The sequence below is a fragment of the Galleria mellonella genome, unplaced genomic scaffold (genome assembly GCF_026898425.1).
Source record: "Galleria mellonella isolate WM207_F2 unplaced genomic scaffold, CSIRO_AGI_GalMel_v1 utg38, whole genome shotgun sequence".
NCBI classification, from domain to species: Eukaryota; Metazoa; Arthropoda; class Insecta; order Lepidoptera; family Pyralidae; genus Galleria; species Galleria mellonella.
The window spans coordinates 842069-857351 of NW_026442090.1; the positions used below are offsets into that span (position 1 = coordinate 842069).

Consider the following 15283-nt stretch of genomic DNA (forward strand, 5'->3'; position numbering starts at 1 on the left):
TCTTGTATTCCTATATTATTTATAACTATTAGAAATAAATTTTTACTCACAAAGCATACATTATTTAAAAGAATATATATTTAAGATTATCAGGAAAAAAAATCATGTACATATCTTTATTAATACGGAAGATATAGATTTATGAGATGAAAATGAGTCAAAGTTCCCACTGTGCGGTGCTCCGCCAGTATACATTATTAGCACAGGCGTGATAAAAATTAAAAAGAAACCATTTACAGAGGTCAGAAAAAAAATAGGCATTGAGTTGCCATTTCCATTAATAAAAAAAAAATACAAAATAAATGTTTTTGTTTATTTGTTTTCCTATTGTTTGTTTTTGTTCAATTACAGGATATTTTTATTTAATTGAAAATCTGTAAATATCATGGTATCAAAGTAATTATTATTTTATTATAGAGTAACTAAAATAATTATGCAGTTAGATTCATATCTTAAATTGTATATAACCTCTACTACTTTGCTAGTGGGTTGTGTAGGTTTTGTTTATTTAATTTTAAAGTTTAATAGGCGTTTTCGAAACGCTACAGATGCTCTAAATTATTTAACAATTGTAACTGTAATCACTGAAAGCGATTGTGAAGTCGTTATAAAAGAACTACAGAGGTAATTACAAATTTTACTATTGCTTAGTAGTACATAATTTTTTAAATTATGATTTAGATAATTTTATTTAAAAATGTTTTAGAAGATGCAAAGTTTATCGAGCGGTGGGTTTTGATTGTGAATGGGTGACAGAGCATGGAAAAAAGCGGCCAGTTGCATTAGTGCAGTTGTCTACATTTGATGGGTACTGTGGCCTATTCCGACTAAATATGCTGCGGACTGTACCCAATTCTTTAAAGGTATCATTTGTTTTTATCTTTTATTATATTATTTTCAGTTGTATTTTCTGTTTCTGTGTGTTAAATAATAAACAAATTATTTTTGCTACAAAGTATTATACTTTGTTATGGATTGTACTTTGAAGATAATTTTGCAATTATAAATTTTAATTATCTCCTTTTTATTGTATAATAAATTATTGCATACTTAATAATTGTAAACATATTACAACAACCCTCTATTGAAGTAAATAGAGATTTAAAATAATAATTTGTTACTTAACTAGTCTAAGATCTATACTTTTTATTGTTAAGGAGGCAAATAAGCAAAATCTTGACTTGAGACTGAGAAAAATCTGATTAGAAAGCAGCTACTCTTACCCATGAATACCTGCAACAGGAGAGGAGTTGTTTGTGCATTGCTGGATTTTTAAATGATTGTAGGTACATTTTCTGCAATGGTTCATATTATATTGTAAGAGGAAAATTGAAGCAGTTTTTTTATAGATGTAAATGAAGTAATGACAAGTGAGGTAGTATCCCATCAGTATGTATGGTGATGATGGAAGTGAAATGAAGTTTTGTTGAGTGTATTAAAGTGTCTACATATTTTCTAGGAGTTATTAGAAGATAAAACCATATATAAGGTGGGAGTTGCACCAACTGATGATGCAAAATACTTGTTTGCGGATTATGGCATCAACCTCAACTCCTCCCTGGATATCAGACACATAGCAGTGCTGTGCGGACATCAGCCTGGCGGCTTGGCTTCCTTGACAAAATCATTGTTACATATTATTTTGGACAAAAGTTGGAGGGTATGTGGAGGTTTATGTATAAAATATATGTATAGATTTTTACTGATTTTTTAATTTAAAATTCTTATATAGTAGTTATATAGTAGATAACAGCATACAATTCTATTTAAAAAACAGTAGAGTATTTGCCAGTGCTTTGACATTTTCACTTTTGCTTGAAAATATCCCAGCTCCAGTATCTGTCGCCATTTAGTAGCCATCCATATACCAATATAGATTATGATTATTTAGAAATCAGTCTATTGGCTGTCTCTTCTATAATAGGTCCGTTGCAGTAACTGGGAAGCGGAGACATTGTCAGATATGCAAGTGAAGTATGCAGCAGCAGATGCCCATGTGGCTATTAAGATATTTGTGAAACTTATAGAGGAATTGAATAAACCTAGCATATACAAAGTGCTACAAAGGAACAAGAAAGATATATGGAGTAATTTGGATGAAGTGTGTCTAAAATATGCTAATTACAATTTCACAATGAAACATGGGAACAAAACTAAGGATATTGGAGTGTAAGTTTCTTATAATACATATGTGTATAGTTTTTAATTGTGCTTTTTTTTTTTTTAAAGATTAAAAATAACATAGAAATTCTTAATCTTGAAATAAAAGTATAAATTGTTTGTTTAATAAAACTTGTTTTGTTTATTATGGTCTGGCTGTTTGGCCGAAAAATTTTGAGCACCTCATACTAATTAAAAAAAAAATATTGTCTACTGTTCAAAACTCATTTTTTATTATAATATTTCATTTTTAACTTGCAATTAGTTGTAATACTGTGTAATTTTTTTGTGTGATATATTGTGATGACTTCAAAATGCTAAGAATAATTGTGTTTCAGTAATAACTCAAAAAGAAACAAAGAAGTTTCCAAGACATATTCGAATTTGACTCGCAGCAAACCATTGTATCACAACTGCTTTCTACAGGCGCCTGATGGGGAGTTGCTGTGCACGTGTGACAACAAAAAGGCATTATGGTAAGTTACACCATGGTGCTTTTCATAACATCTTTTGCATTTTATTTAGTATGACCTTTTACAACAGCTGACCTTTCACTTAAAGAAAACCATTGTCTATAGATGCAAACAGTATCATGGACATCATAAAAAATACTGTGATACCCATGATCCCTCTTATGCGTTGCCATTTCTGTGGACTAAGACGTTATGCCATCCACATCCTGTAACTTGCAAGACATTGTTTTGATCTGTTACCTCAAAACTAATTTAGTTCTGAATCAATTTGATTTTTTTTATCCTAAAGATATACTTTCAGATTGGTCCCATAGAAATTTTGTTAAAATCGATTTAGTAGTTTAATTTTGAGACTGAAATAACTGGTTTTGTCACAGTTGAAGTTATTTTTTTTGAGCGACACAATCTTCAATTATTTTCAAACAGGTTTTCTTTTTTTTTAATGGATGATAATGGAATAGTTACACCCGCCTGCGCTATCGGTATACACTGGTGAAGTACCACTGAGGGATGATAGATTATGATGAAGCAGGTCAATTGTATCATCGTGACGAATTCAACAATAAATCAGTCATGATTTTTAGGGGAAACTGCGTGGAGGTCGACCTTATAAGGTAGCAAGGTATAGCAATGGGATTACTCATCTGCTTTATTAACGATCCCTTCTCCTCCCCAAACAGGTACGTCGAGAAACAGCTAGCTGATGTAGTGACAGAAGAACCTTTAACAGTGAGACTTCGCTTCGAGCCCGCGGGCAGGTCGGTTGGCGAGGTAGGACGCTACTATCAGCTCACCAAAGAAAACAAATGCGTAGTCTGTGGCAACGCGAACTCGTACATACGGAAGAATGTCGTCCCTAGAGAATATAGGAAGTACTTCCCTGGTAAGTAAAACGGCTTTGTTTCTTCGTTTTACAGCCGTGTGCAGTACAGAAATGCAATTCTTAAATTTTGATGTCTATACTCCGACATCACGGGGTTTTTCAAAGCTGAAGAGAAAAGGTGTTATTTGAATTTATACATAACTAAACATTAGTCCATGTTGTCATTTAATATCTGCTAAGATTGTGCTCACAAGGAAAATGGCGGCGTGCAATGACTTGGCAGGAGCACTGCCGTGTTCCCTGGAACTAATTGTGTAAAAAAAATCGTTGTTATAACAATACTATTTAATATTATAAATGCGACAGTTTGTAAGGATGGATGGATGTATGGATGTTTGTTACTCTTTCACGCAGAAACTGTTAAACGGATATGCATGAAATTTAGTATACGGGAAGGTTATATCCTAACTTAGCACATAGGATACCTTTGTATACTGATATACGTGGGCAAAGCCGCGGAATACAACTAGTGTGTTATAATTTTAATTGTTTTACCAGAGGGAGGCTTTGTACAAAAGTCGTTTGCTTGGGTACATCTGTCCCATTCATGTTTCTACCGTGAAGCGGTTGTGTTTGCATAGCTGTGTTTCGGTTTGAAGGGTGTGATATGGCAGTGAATTTATAGGGTACAGAGGAATAACACCCGAGTCCTTAGAAATGGCAACGCATGGGAGATATCACGGGCGAAATAGTATACTCTGTTATGTCCATGGTACTGCTCATGTCTATAGGCTACGGTTACCACTTTCCATCAGGTGGACTGTCAGCTTGTTTGCCATTCTAAGTTGAATAAAACACTCAGAAAGAGTCTGAGGTAGAGTCAAAAACAGATCAATAAGGCAACTAAACTTTAGTACTAAGTGTTAGTACTTTAGTTTTAGTACTTAGTGCTATAGTGCAGTAGGTACTCCATTCTTCCTCCATAAAGTCCAATTTGACTTGTTACGCGTATATTATTTACCTCCCAACGGGCGTCTTTATCAGCACGCCTCACTGACTTGCTATGGAAACTGTGTTTTATATACCACATAGGCGTCAAATAAGCATACAGCTGTTATTAAATTGAAGAGTTTACAGTCATTTGATTGCGTTCCAGACATAATGAAGGACCACTCGTCACACGACGTACTGCTGCTTTGCGTGCAATGCCACCAGCGCAGCAATATGGCCGATCAACGGGTACGCGAGCAGCTCGCGAACTTGTGCGCCGCGCCGCTCGCCTGCAAGGACTCCAGCAAGTACGTGGAGGACTCGATGCGCAAGTACGTTGCATTTGTACCTTTCTCTACTTTAAATTTATTTAATTATTTACGATTAATAACTGACCGAGATATGTGCATTTTTTTCAGTCTTTTTTTATGTTTTTAACCTTTTATTGTCCACTGCTGAACATAAGACTTCCCCACAAGGAGAGTTTTGCCAGTAGTTGCCACGCTTGGCAAACGGGTTGGCAACTGCAGTTACTGTATTTTAGTATTATTATAACTGTGTGGTCCCGGCTTCTTTTCCCGTGGGTATCGTAAAAACGACTAAGGTAGGGCGAGGAATGGGCAGCAGCATCCCTCTTAAAACATCTCCAAGGCCTAACTGCGATTGCGAACTCGCTTGCCAAGTGTGACAACTACTGGCAAAATCTTTAAAGGGGGGCAGTAGACAATTAATGGCTGATATAGTATCATGGTAAATACTCAAATAGTCAGGAATGGGTACACTTGAGGTGTACCTGTGATGTGTATGTATTCTGTAATATTCATGTCTATAGATAATGGTCAATCAACAAATAAACTAGTTTCATTTAAAAATATTTTATAAACAAACTTCATGGTTTTCATCAGAAAAGTCCGCTCCGCCGCTCGAGCTTTACTCAACCTGTCGGCCAAGCTACCAGAAAAGCGAAGCAGATGTCTAAAACACGTTCTACTTCAGTATTATACAGAGCACACCGAGATAACCACGGAACTCCTGAAGGAGGCAGCGGAACTCCATGTTTTGTGAGTATATTTATCTTATCATGATATTTCCGGCTCCTCTCCAGACAAGTGGTACAAAAAAATCTATCGTTATCGCTAACAAGTCCGTGAGGTTGGAATGAGATGGCGAAATATGGCGTCTTGCTCTTTCTTATCTGAGCACTAATTGAAATAACTGGATAAATTCATTTTATACTTTCCAACCCCTTCCCTTTTCCAAGGGCTAAGTCATTCGTTATCTGTGTTTATTGTTGAACATAGGCCTCCCCCATAGACTGCCTTAAGAAATGGTCCTGATGTGCATCCTGACTGTAATTCATTTGAGGTCGTTACTCCATCTATGACGGTCGTCCTACATTGTTTTTGCGGGTATGGAGTACTTAGGAAACTTTCTTCCTAATCTGTTATCAGTTCTTTGAGCTTTATGATCAGTCCTTTGCTACTTCAGCTTGCTGATCCTTCGGGCTATGTAGGTGACTTTGATTTTTTTGCAGATATCCTCATTTCGGATTCTGTCATTCAAAGAAAACATAGCCCTCTCCATAGCTCGCTGAACACTTGAAGCTTCTGAATATGGACAACCGTGTAGCACCATAATATACCTAAATAAGGGGGGAAAGGATTGTTAGTAATGCGGACTACTAGTCCCATTGGTAGTGATATAACCTGTCAGGTGAATCTCCACTTGTCCTCCTCCACTTGTCTCACTGGTCCCCCTGGAAGTAATCATGCTGAATTCCAAGTATATTCGTTGGGGGGAAAGGGATTATTAGTAATGAGGTTAAATAGCCCCATTACTAGCAATATACCCTGTCAAGTCGATCTCCATGTGGTTCCCCCTGGAAACCATCGTGGCCAATTCTAGTTGAATTCGTCAAGATGGGCTAACTGACCTGCTTTCATTCTCATCAGTCATCTATCATTGGTGCCCCGCCAGTGTATACCGATAGCGCAGGCGGGGTAACCGTACCATTGTCACCCATTAAAAAAAAAATTCGTCATGTGGGGCTAACTGACTTGCCTTTTCATTTTCATCGGTCATCCCTCAATGATGCCCCACCAGCGTTTACTGTTAGCGCAGGCAAGGTTACCATGCTAATATCATCCATTAAAAAAAATAAGGGCACTAGGAATTGTTTATAATAGGATCTAAGAGTATGTAGGCATAATACCTTGGCTTTCACTAATTCAAATATGATGAAGATGATCGATGGCTTTGGTGATAAAAGTGGTGCAATTAAAGGCGATTGTTACATTTCCTATGAAGTGGACCGTCAGTTTGCCTTTCTATTCCATTCATTACCATGTCAAATAATTGTTAGGGACAAAATAGTAATTATTTTTTATTAATTTTCAACAGATTTGAAAATACAGATTATGAATCCCACGGTTTGAAAGTGGTTGAATACTTTCTGGGGCAGGAAGGTGGTTTGCTGAGACTCGAAGAGGTATGGAGAGAGCACTTCTTAACTATCATGCACCCACAATATATGCCTGAGCTGTGGTCCATTAAACATAATGAAGAGAGGTAAGAAATAATATTTATTTAATAGATAGATAATAAATTTATTTATATCTACAGTATGCATTTGAAGAAAAAAAATCTGGGTATTAATATTATTAATGTGAAAATGTGTTTATCTCTTAACGCCTTAAAGAGTCAACTAGCCATCATGGAATTTGGTAAACATGCACTATTACGGTGGACAAATATAAGCTATTTTTATCCTAGCCAAACAATATATGACAGCCATGGGGAACAAACTAAGGGGGAAACTAGTTGAACTGTAAAGGGAATGAATGATTTTTTTAAGGGCTAATTTAATGACTCTTAAAACTTTTTACTCTTTTTTAATCTACCATTTAATTAATAAAGCAGTTTCCTTTGCGAATCATGTAAAGAAACTTAAAAAAATAAAAATTTATGTTTTAGATTATTTATAACCTACAAAAATTTTTCTCTTAAAATGTGGGTGTACAAAATTAGATTTAAGCGAAAATTATATAGTGTATTTTTAATTATTTTTTTCCGTTGCCAGATTACGTGTGAAATTCAAAGAAGGGCGATTGAGTGAAAAAAGTCTCAAGTCTATTGGTGTCTCCGGATGGCATTGATATAAAAGTTTATATCGGCTGAAGTAAATTACATTGCAATCTATAGCAAGCAAATGTCTTATATGATCTCATTTATTTTCGTCATATCTCACATTTGTTTTTCTTTAAAATATTGTTTGTATTATGCGTAGTATAAGTAAGGCTGATATGTGCGTCATTATTGTTATGGACAACTAATATAAACTTACTTATTCTAGGCTAAATGCAAGCCTAACTTATGTAACATTATGCTGGGTGTACCATATGATGTATTTAAGTTAAAATTAGAAATATATTTTCGAAATAAATACCAAATTGCGTATGATTTTCCTTATGCATTTCCTTTTCTTTTTATTATGCACCGATAATAGTTTATCAATAATAAACTGAAAAGACAATATTCAGTGTAATTTTATTTGTAAATAAATGGTATATTACTGATAAGTTTTATAAGATAATACCATAAACTTTTTGTACCTAAAGCACAAACAGATTGATTTTTAAGAAAAAATTATCTCTTATAGGCGTGTTTATGTGTAGATTGAATTATTAGCATAGACAGAGAATGTGGGTTACCATCTTATATCTATGACAGCATGTCTCAGCCTGTAGTCAGCACGTTACATCAGTTGCCTGTCAGTCAATTTACCTTAAATTTGTCATCTCAGTCACGCACTTGACAGTTGTGTTTAAAAATCTTTTTCCGTTGTTTCAAAACTTTTGTTTACTACAAAATATATTTTCATTCAATTAATGAAATAAATATTCATTTTCATTCACTAAATAAAAATGTATGATTAATTTCATTGTTTGATAACAAAATAAGTACAGAATAACACATACAATCAAAATGGTTATCAATAAAAATATAAAGCAACAGAAGATAACGAAAATATTTCGTAAAGGATGTAAGTTTACACATTAAAGTGACAAGAGTAACGATTTATTAGCAAACTGTATCTCGCGGGTTCATCCGCGTGAATTAATATGTATCTTTTGTGCTAAGTTAGAATATAACCTACCCGTATACCAAATTAATTGAAATCTGTTCAGTAGCAGTTACGTGAAAGAGTAAATAACATCCATCCATCCTTCTTTACAAATTTTCGCATTTATAATATTAATAGAATAAGCAATAATAATTATTTTTTTTTTATTTCAATGCGTTTAATTTTTTTTTTAATAAAAATTGTAACTAATATTCAATGACATTCTTAATTTAAAAATTATCAATGAAAGAATTGTTTTTTTTATAGTAACTGTACCAAAACAGTCTGATCATCGTGACGAGGAACATGAAGAGATTTTAAAGTTGCAACAGGTACTTAAAGGGAAACAGGATGAGTTATTCCAGCTGCAAAGGAATAGTTTTAGATGTAAAGCATCACCACCAACAAAGAGAAAACCAGATCCATTTGTTAGACCGCAGGTATTTTGAATTTTAATAAAAGAAAACAATTAGCTTTATTGCAAAGCTTTTCCTCTACGCATTGATAAATAATATCAAATGAACATGTCAAGTAATTCTTGTTAGTGTTCACATGGCAAAGAAAAGACAACATTGTCATCACATTGTCATGAACTTAGTAGCAGTAACAATTATAGATATTTGTATATATTATATATGTTATATTATATATAAAACATAGTCTAAAACTGCTTGCATAGCTGTTTCAATATCAAGAGTGAAGTTATTGGGTACATAAAGATAACACTCTCTTTAACATGGGGAAATCCATCATAGACTTCCACATGTATTGTAGGAGATATGTCAGCACTGCTCATCTACTACTCTTTAAAACTATAATGTTATTTGTTGTATCATATGCTACACTACAGTTAGGATTTAACCATGACTTCAGTAGAATGGTACAGCACCCTAGTTTTCAATAAATACAATACATGAGCACCATGGATCTCTTCTTGTACTGTCAGCCAGTATAAGCTGATGTTCACGGGACCATCAGCTAGTTTATTATTGACAGTTGCATATTAAAATAAAATTACAAGACGAGTATGATTTTTTCTACAGAAAATAGTTCTCGCTAATTCAGTGGCGAGCTTAAAAAGAGATCTAGAGCTAATGGCAATGTTATCCAGTATGGAGGTTCAGTCTTATGTGGCTAATGACCACTGTAGTATAATATACCACATGCAGCATGATTCCAAAAATGAAATCAAACATGGCCTCAGGATTGAGATGAAGCCTGGTAATATATTTTATTTATTAATATATTTTAGTAAATCCATGAGAATTAAATATGGTGTTTATAATTTTTAGTTTTAATTCTTGCAATTTAGACAGTCTTTATGAAACTCATTATAAATATCTTAATTTGAAATTTTTTATTAAGCTTTGTTTAATTGGAAAGTAAATGAAGAATGCACAGTACCATTTGATACATTTCCCATGCATTGCATGTCTAAAGTAAATTGCAGAACTGGATCCTATTAATCCAGTTTTGCAGTACTATTTATTTTATAAAGTATATCTTGTTCAATTTTACTTGTATTTTTACACAAGTAAAAAGAATGCCAAATGATTAAAAAGAGATAATATAAACTCAAATTACTCTTCAAACCTCAGTTTCTCGAAACAGCAGATATGATATTCAGAATCCAACTGTAGTCATAAAAGACAATTTTAAAAAACCAAAAAATAACTCTAGTAAAATAAAAAATATTTAGATTACTAATTGCCTTATATTCCTTATCTCCTCTGTGTTACCTAAAAAAAAAAAATAAAGTTTAAAACTTAACAACACCTGTTATTGCATGCTGTTTCATAATAAATATGTTTAAGATAAAAAGATACTCTCTGATCTAAGACCTGTCAATCATCATAGTCTTAAAATATTAACTGTTATGAGATATCAATTTTTAAATATTAATAAATTGTTGCAGGCGCGAAAGAAGTATCCAAGTTTTCCCTCCCTCTGGGATTCAATTTCGATGGGGTGATGGAAGACTTCAACAATATAATGATGCCAGACTGCCTGGGCGCTATTAGGAAGGCACTCGTAGCATATTATGATAGGCTTGAGCAGTATGATGCTCTAAAGGTAGGTGATGTAAACAAATAGTTGTATATTATAATAAAAATAGATTGTTTTATTAAAAAAATAAATATATATTTTTTTTTGTTTTATACAACTTATAATGGGAAACAACTGACAGCCCACCTGGTGGAAAGTGGTAACCGTCGCCTATAGACATGAGCAGTACCATGGATATAACAGAATATACTGTTTCACTCATGGTGCCCTCCATGCATTGCCATTCCCGAGGACTCAGGTGTTAATCCTCTGTACCCTTTATTTCGAATATTACTTATATTTCACACATGACATTTGTTTACTTTTCATTACAGTATTTATACTACATTCTTGCCTGCATAGATTTTAGAAGTGGAAAAATCAATTAATCTATCAATATATGTATATATATCAATACATATAATATGTAAATTATTTTTCATAGTGTTATATATTGCAGGTGTCATGTCATACAGGGAGGTCAAAGATATGGCCTGGAATAGAACTGGCTGGAACAGAATGTCCGACAAGAGGAAACTCTTAAATAAAAGGATAGAGAAATTTATTAAATATTATTTAATTTATATTTTACAGAGGCTATTAAATGTAGAAGCTGAACTTTTCAAGAAAATTGATGGCTCCCATATAGAGATAACATTTGTGGTCAAGAGTAATGATCCGGAGGAGGAACAGATTGGTGTGGTGCTTATGTTGGATTATAGAATCTATGATATCAGACCAAAAACTTTCAACATTAGAGAAATTGGTTTGTACTCACTTGCTCTTTATTCGATACTAGCTTTTACCCTCGAGTTTGTTGACGTGACCGCGATAACAAGTAGCCTATATCCTTCTACATCCTATATAGTCATAGTAAAACATAGTCCCTATAGATAAGTGGCGAACATAGGCGTATTTAAGGAGTGGGGGGGGGGGGGGGCATATCCACTCCAGAATTGTTTAGTGCCCACTCCATGATAAAAACAAGAGCTTATAGCTATACATAAAGTACATACATTTACATGTACATTTGCGAGTCCTTATTTGCCGTTTTAATGATGTTTTATACAGTGAACGCTTTATATAAGCAACTCATTTGAACCGATTTCAATAAAAAAAGTTTCTTATTGGGAAAAGTTGCTTATAGGGGGAAAAATATGTATTGTCTGGAAAATATTTTTTCTTATTTCTTTTACTAACTAAGCTGAGTAGAATAAACAAAATATAAACAATGTTGCTTATATAGAGCGTTCACTGCATTATTTTTTTATACTTACAACTTAGAATGGCAAACAAGCTGACAGTCCACCTCCTGGGAAAGTGGTTGTTTTCTTTTTAATGGTGCATTTCTGTTTGCAAACTGTTATTGTAACTTATAACAAATAAATAAATAAACGAGACGGCAACATTCCGCATCTTGTTCTTTTTCACGCACGTGGTACGAAAATATATTAATATATTATTAATAGATTTTTGTACAAAAGTTCTTTACAACTAATGGATCCATTAGACTAATTGTATTTAAATAATTTTATAGACTTTTTTCTTAATGGATGGCAAGGTAATGGTAACACCTCGCCTTTGCTAACGGTATACGTTGGCGAGGCACTAGTGAGGGATGATAGGTGAGAATGAAAAGGTAGGTCAGTTAGCCTATTGTGATAAATAATATACCTGGAAATGAGCACGATGGTTTCCAGGGGTGACCACGTGGAGGTCGACCTGACGGGGGTATATTGCTAGCAATGGGACTGGTAGTCCGCGTTACTAACAATCTCTTCCCCCCTATTTTATAGACTTACCTGATGGTGCTGCCGAGGCATTGCAACAACAGTGCATCGTGTTTAGACGGAAACCATTGAGGAAGGCGTTCAAAGAAGCGTTCATTGATGGCGTTGGACCGTACAAGTTTGTGCGTCAGGTCAGTAAAAATGGTCTCTAATTGTAAAATTGTCAGTTTCCTTTGATTTCATTTGTAAATACATATATAGTAGTGTTTTAAAATGTTAGTAACTTAGTTGTAAAATCTAACCAAAGCGCTATTACCTACTTCATTTATCTATCATCACTACCTCTGCCTACCATTTCACTATCACTGCATAGTATACACCAGGGGTTCCCAACGTTTTTTTGGTTAGGAACCAATTTTATATTATTGTTGTTAGTAGGGACCACTATGTAGGTGTAATAAAAATATACTGTAATAATCAAATTCAATCAAAATTCAAAAACTCAATAGGAAATTACATAAGAAGAAATAACTCATTGCACGGCGACCAACGGCTAACCGCCCGCTAAATTTAAAATCATTCGCGGATCATGTTTTAGCTTCTGCGGACCACTTGTTGGGAACCACTGGTATACACAAACATAGTCGCTTTCCATCTATCTGTCCCTATGTATACTTAGATCTTACAACTACGCAACGGATTTTGATGCGTTTTTTTTTTAATAGACAGATTCAAGAGGTTTATATGTATAATACATAAATAATATAGTAGATAAACACTAATAATTTTAGAGGTTTCTAATGTAATGTGCACCCGTGCGAAGCCGGGGCGGGTCGCTAGTTGTTCATAATTCGCTAATAATAGATTCTAGCGGTCCCATTAATCCCCATCCTGGTTAATTTTTGGTTTCGTCACGATGGAGCAACTGATCTGACTTCATCCTCGTCTATGATCTCTCACTGGGTACCGCCACCAGCGTAAACTGATAAGCATAGAGTCGTCATTCCATTTTCAATTAATAAAAAAAATAACAGACAATAATCTATAATTTATTCTTTATTGTAAAGGAACATAGTGATAAAAACATTTAATTTTAGATGTAATGTACATAGTCGCTTTTGCATATCTCTAATAAGCGATTTCTTCTAGCAAACCTTATTTTTTTATATTCTCGATCAGGTGGGAGAGGACCGTCCAGATCGTCCGCAGCACGCACACAAGCGACGGCGCGTGCAAACACACGCACACTATAACAACGATGACACCTTCCGGCCCGAGGAGTGCTCCGACCGCAGCGACGATGAGGACAATTGACGGCTTATTTTTTTTTATTATTAAAATTCATTGTACTATATTTAATTCGCTTTTTATTTCATAAATCTAAATATAGTACACAATATTTACTATATAAATCAATTGACGAATTTATGTAAGTCCATTATTTTAATGCCGTGCGAAGCCGGGGCGTGCACCTAGTTTTCAAGAATTAACATAGTACACCCAGCTGTCAAGTTAAATTTCTTTGGGAAAATTTTTTCAAAGAAATTTAGCAGTTTCATTAGCTAACGTTGTGAAAACTGTTTCCTACTAATATAGTTATAAAATCTATAAATATTCACATAATTAAACGTACGAGGAAAATAATAGACACGTTATTTATTCATAAACTTTATTTAGAATGAAAATAAAAAATGAATTTATACAACTTTCATTGTCTACAAATGTCCTGGTATCATGCTCTGGTTGTGTCACTGACTATATAATATATACATGGAAAGATGTCTTGTGAAACTAATTTGTGCGCTCATTTCATATAATATTTAGAGGTAGACATTGGACTCAATTCTGAGGCGTCATTACTTCAAATCTATCTTTAGATGTAAAATTTCAGTTTGATATCAATGCAAAATCTTTATTGTAAAGACCATTGTGTACTAATTTTATATAAATTTAGCTTACGACGGTCCATTAAACTATAATTTAATTTCATTATATATATATATATATATATATATATATATATATATATATATATATATATATATATATATATATATATATATATAATTTTAAGAGACAGGTTTAGAGAAATATCGCCTTAGAATCGACTCCATTATAAATTTACTACTGCACTATGTCTCTTTTAAAAGACTTATTTAAATAGATTTTAAAAATACGTGCAATTAAATAAATCAGTCTATTTGTGAATTTTACTTTTGCACAATGCATGATGTTTACACGCTTTTCCTTGATGACTTTTGTCATTTAATAATAAAATGTATGTGAATAGAATATAACAACTCACATTCAATTTGTTATTAAATTAACTGATCAGCGCTAATTTTGTTGTAGTCGATATAAGTCGGTTTCACTAAGTAAGCTATTTATTCAATACAATTGTTTTAAAATTTACAATAATATATTAAACATATGCACAAATAAGGGTCAACCCTCGACGTACTTATTTGTCCATTATAATAGAATTTTAAAATAGGCCTCTAAAAGTACAGAAGTTAAATAAAAATAAACATTTGTGACTCATAAATAACTTATATAAAAGTAAATGGTACAAAAGGTAAAATAAATGATAATTGTTTTTTAAATATTTTACTGTAATCGGAAGTCTATATCACTGGGGATTTGAGAAAAAAAAATTTAGATCACAATTGTACATTGTATCTAATATTTAGTGACATCACAAATTGGCGAACATTTTATTAAGAGAGCAAAATTTGTGACAGTGTAATCTGTCTGTAAAATCAAGAATTATCATATTTATTTGTTTCGCTGGATTCACATGCTTGCCACTTCGTAAGCCTCGAGTTTTTGTAACCGCAAATATTACCTTATTCAAAGAGACGGCACGTTTGTTAATTGCTAATTTATAGGTAACAAACTTTCAACCCCCGTTTTACCTTTTTACCTACGCTGTAATATA

General features: G+C 33.4%; 2 protein-coding genes across 2 annotated transcripts; both read left to right on the top strand.

Moving 5' to 3' along the window:
• The first annotated feature begins 283 nt into the window (after positions 1 to 283).
• Positions 284 to 7910, top strand: LOC113522435 (exonuclease 3'-5' domain-containing protein 2). Its single transcript, XM_026908110.3, has 10 exons — positions 284 to 624; positions 707 to 863; positions 1460 to 1660; positions 1925 to 2169; positions 2499 to 2636; positions 3314 to 3516; positions 4613 to 4778; positions 5352 to 5507; positions 6847 to 7014; positions 7526 to 7910. Exons 1-10 carry the CDS (start codon positions 434 to 436, stop codon positions 7599 to 7601), a joined length of 1701 nt encoding a protein of 566 aa, XP_026763911.2. The 5' UTR covers positions 284 to 433; the 3' UTR covers positions 7602 to 7910.
• Positions 7911 to 8252: 342 nt separating this feature from the next.
• Positions 8253 to 13699, top strand: LOC113522845 (uncharacterized). Its single transcript, XM_026908688.3, has 7 exons — positions 8253 to 8488; positions 8837 to 9009; positions 9613 to 9790; positions 10485 to 10642; positions 11210 to 11381; positions 12412 to 12536; positions 13525 to 13699. The coding sequence occupies exons 1-7, from the start codon at positions 8431 to 8433 to the stop codon at positions 13657 to 13659; spliced, it is 999 nt and encodes a 332-aa protein (XP_026764489.2). The 5' UTR covers positions 8253 to 8430; the 3' UTR covers positions 13660 to 13699.
• Positions 13700 to 15283: the final 1584 nt, after the last annotated feature.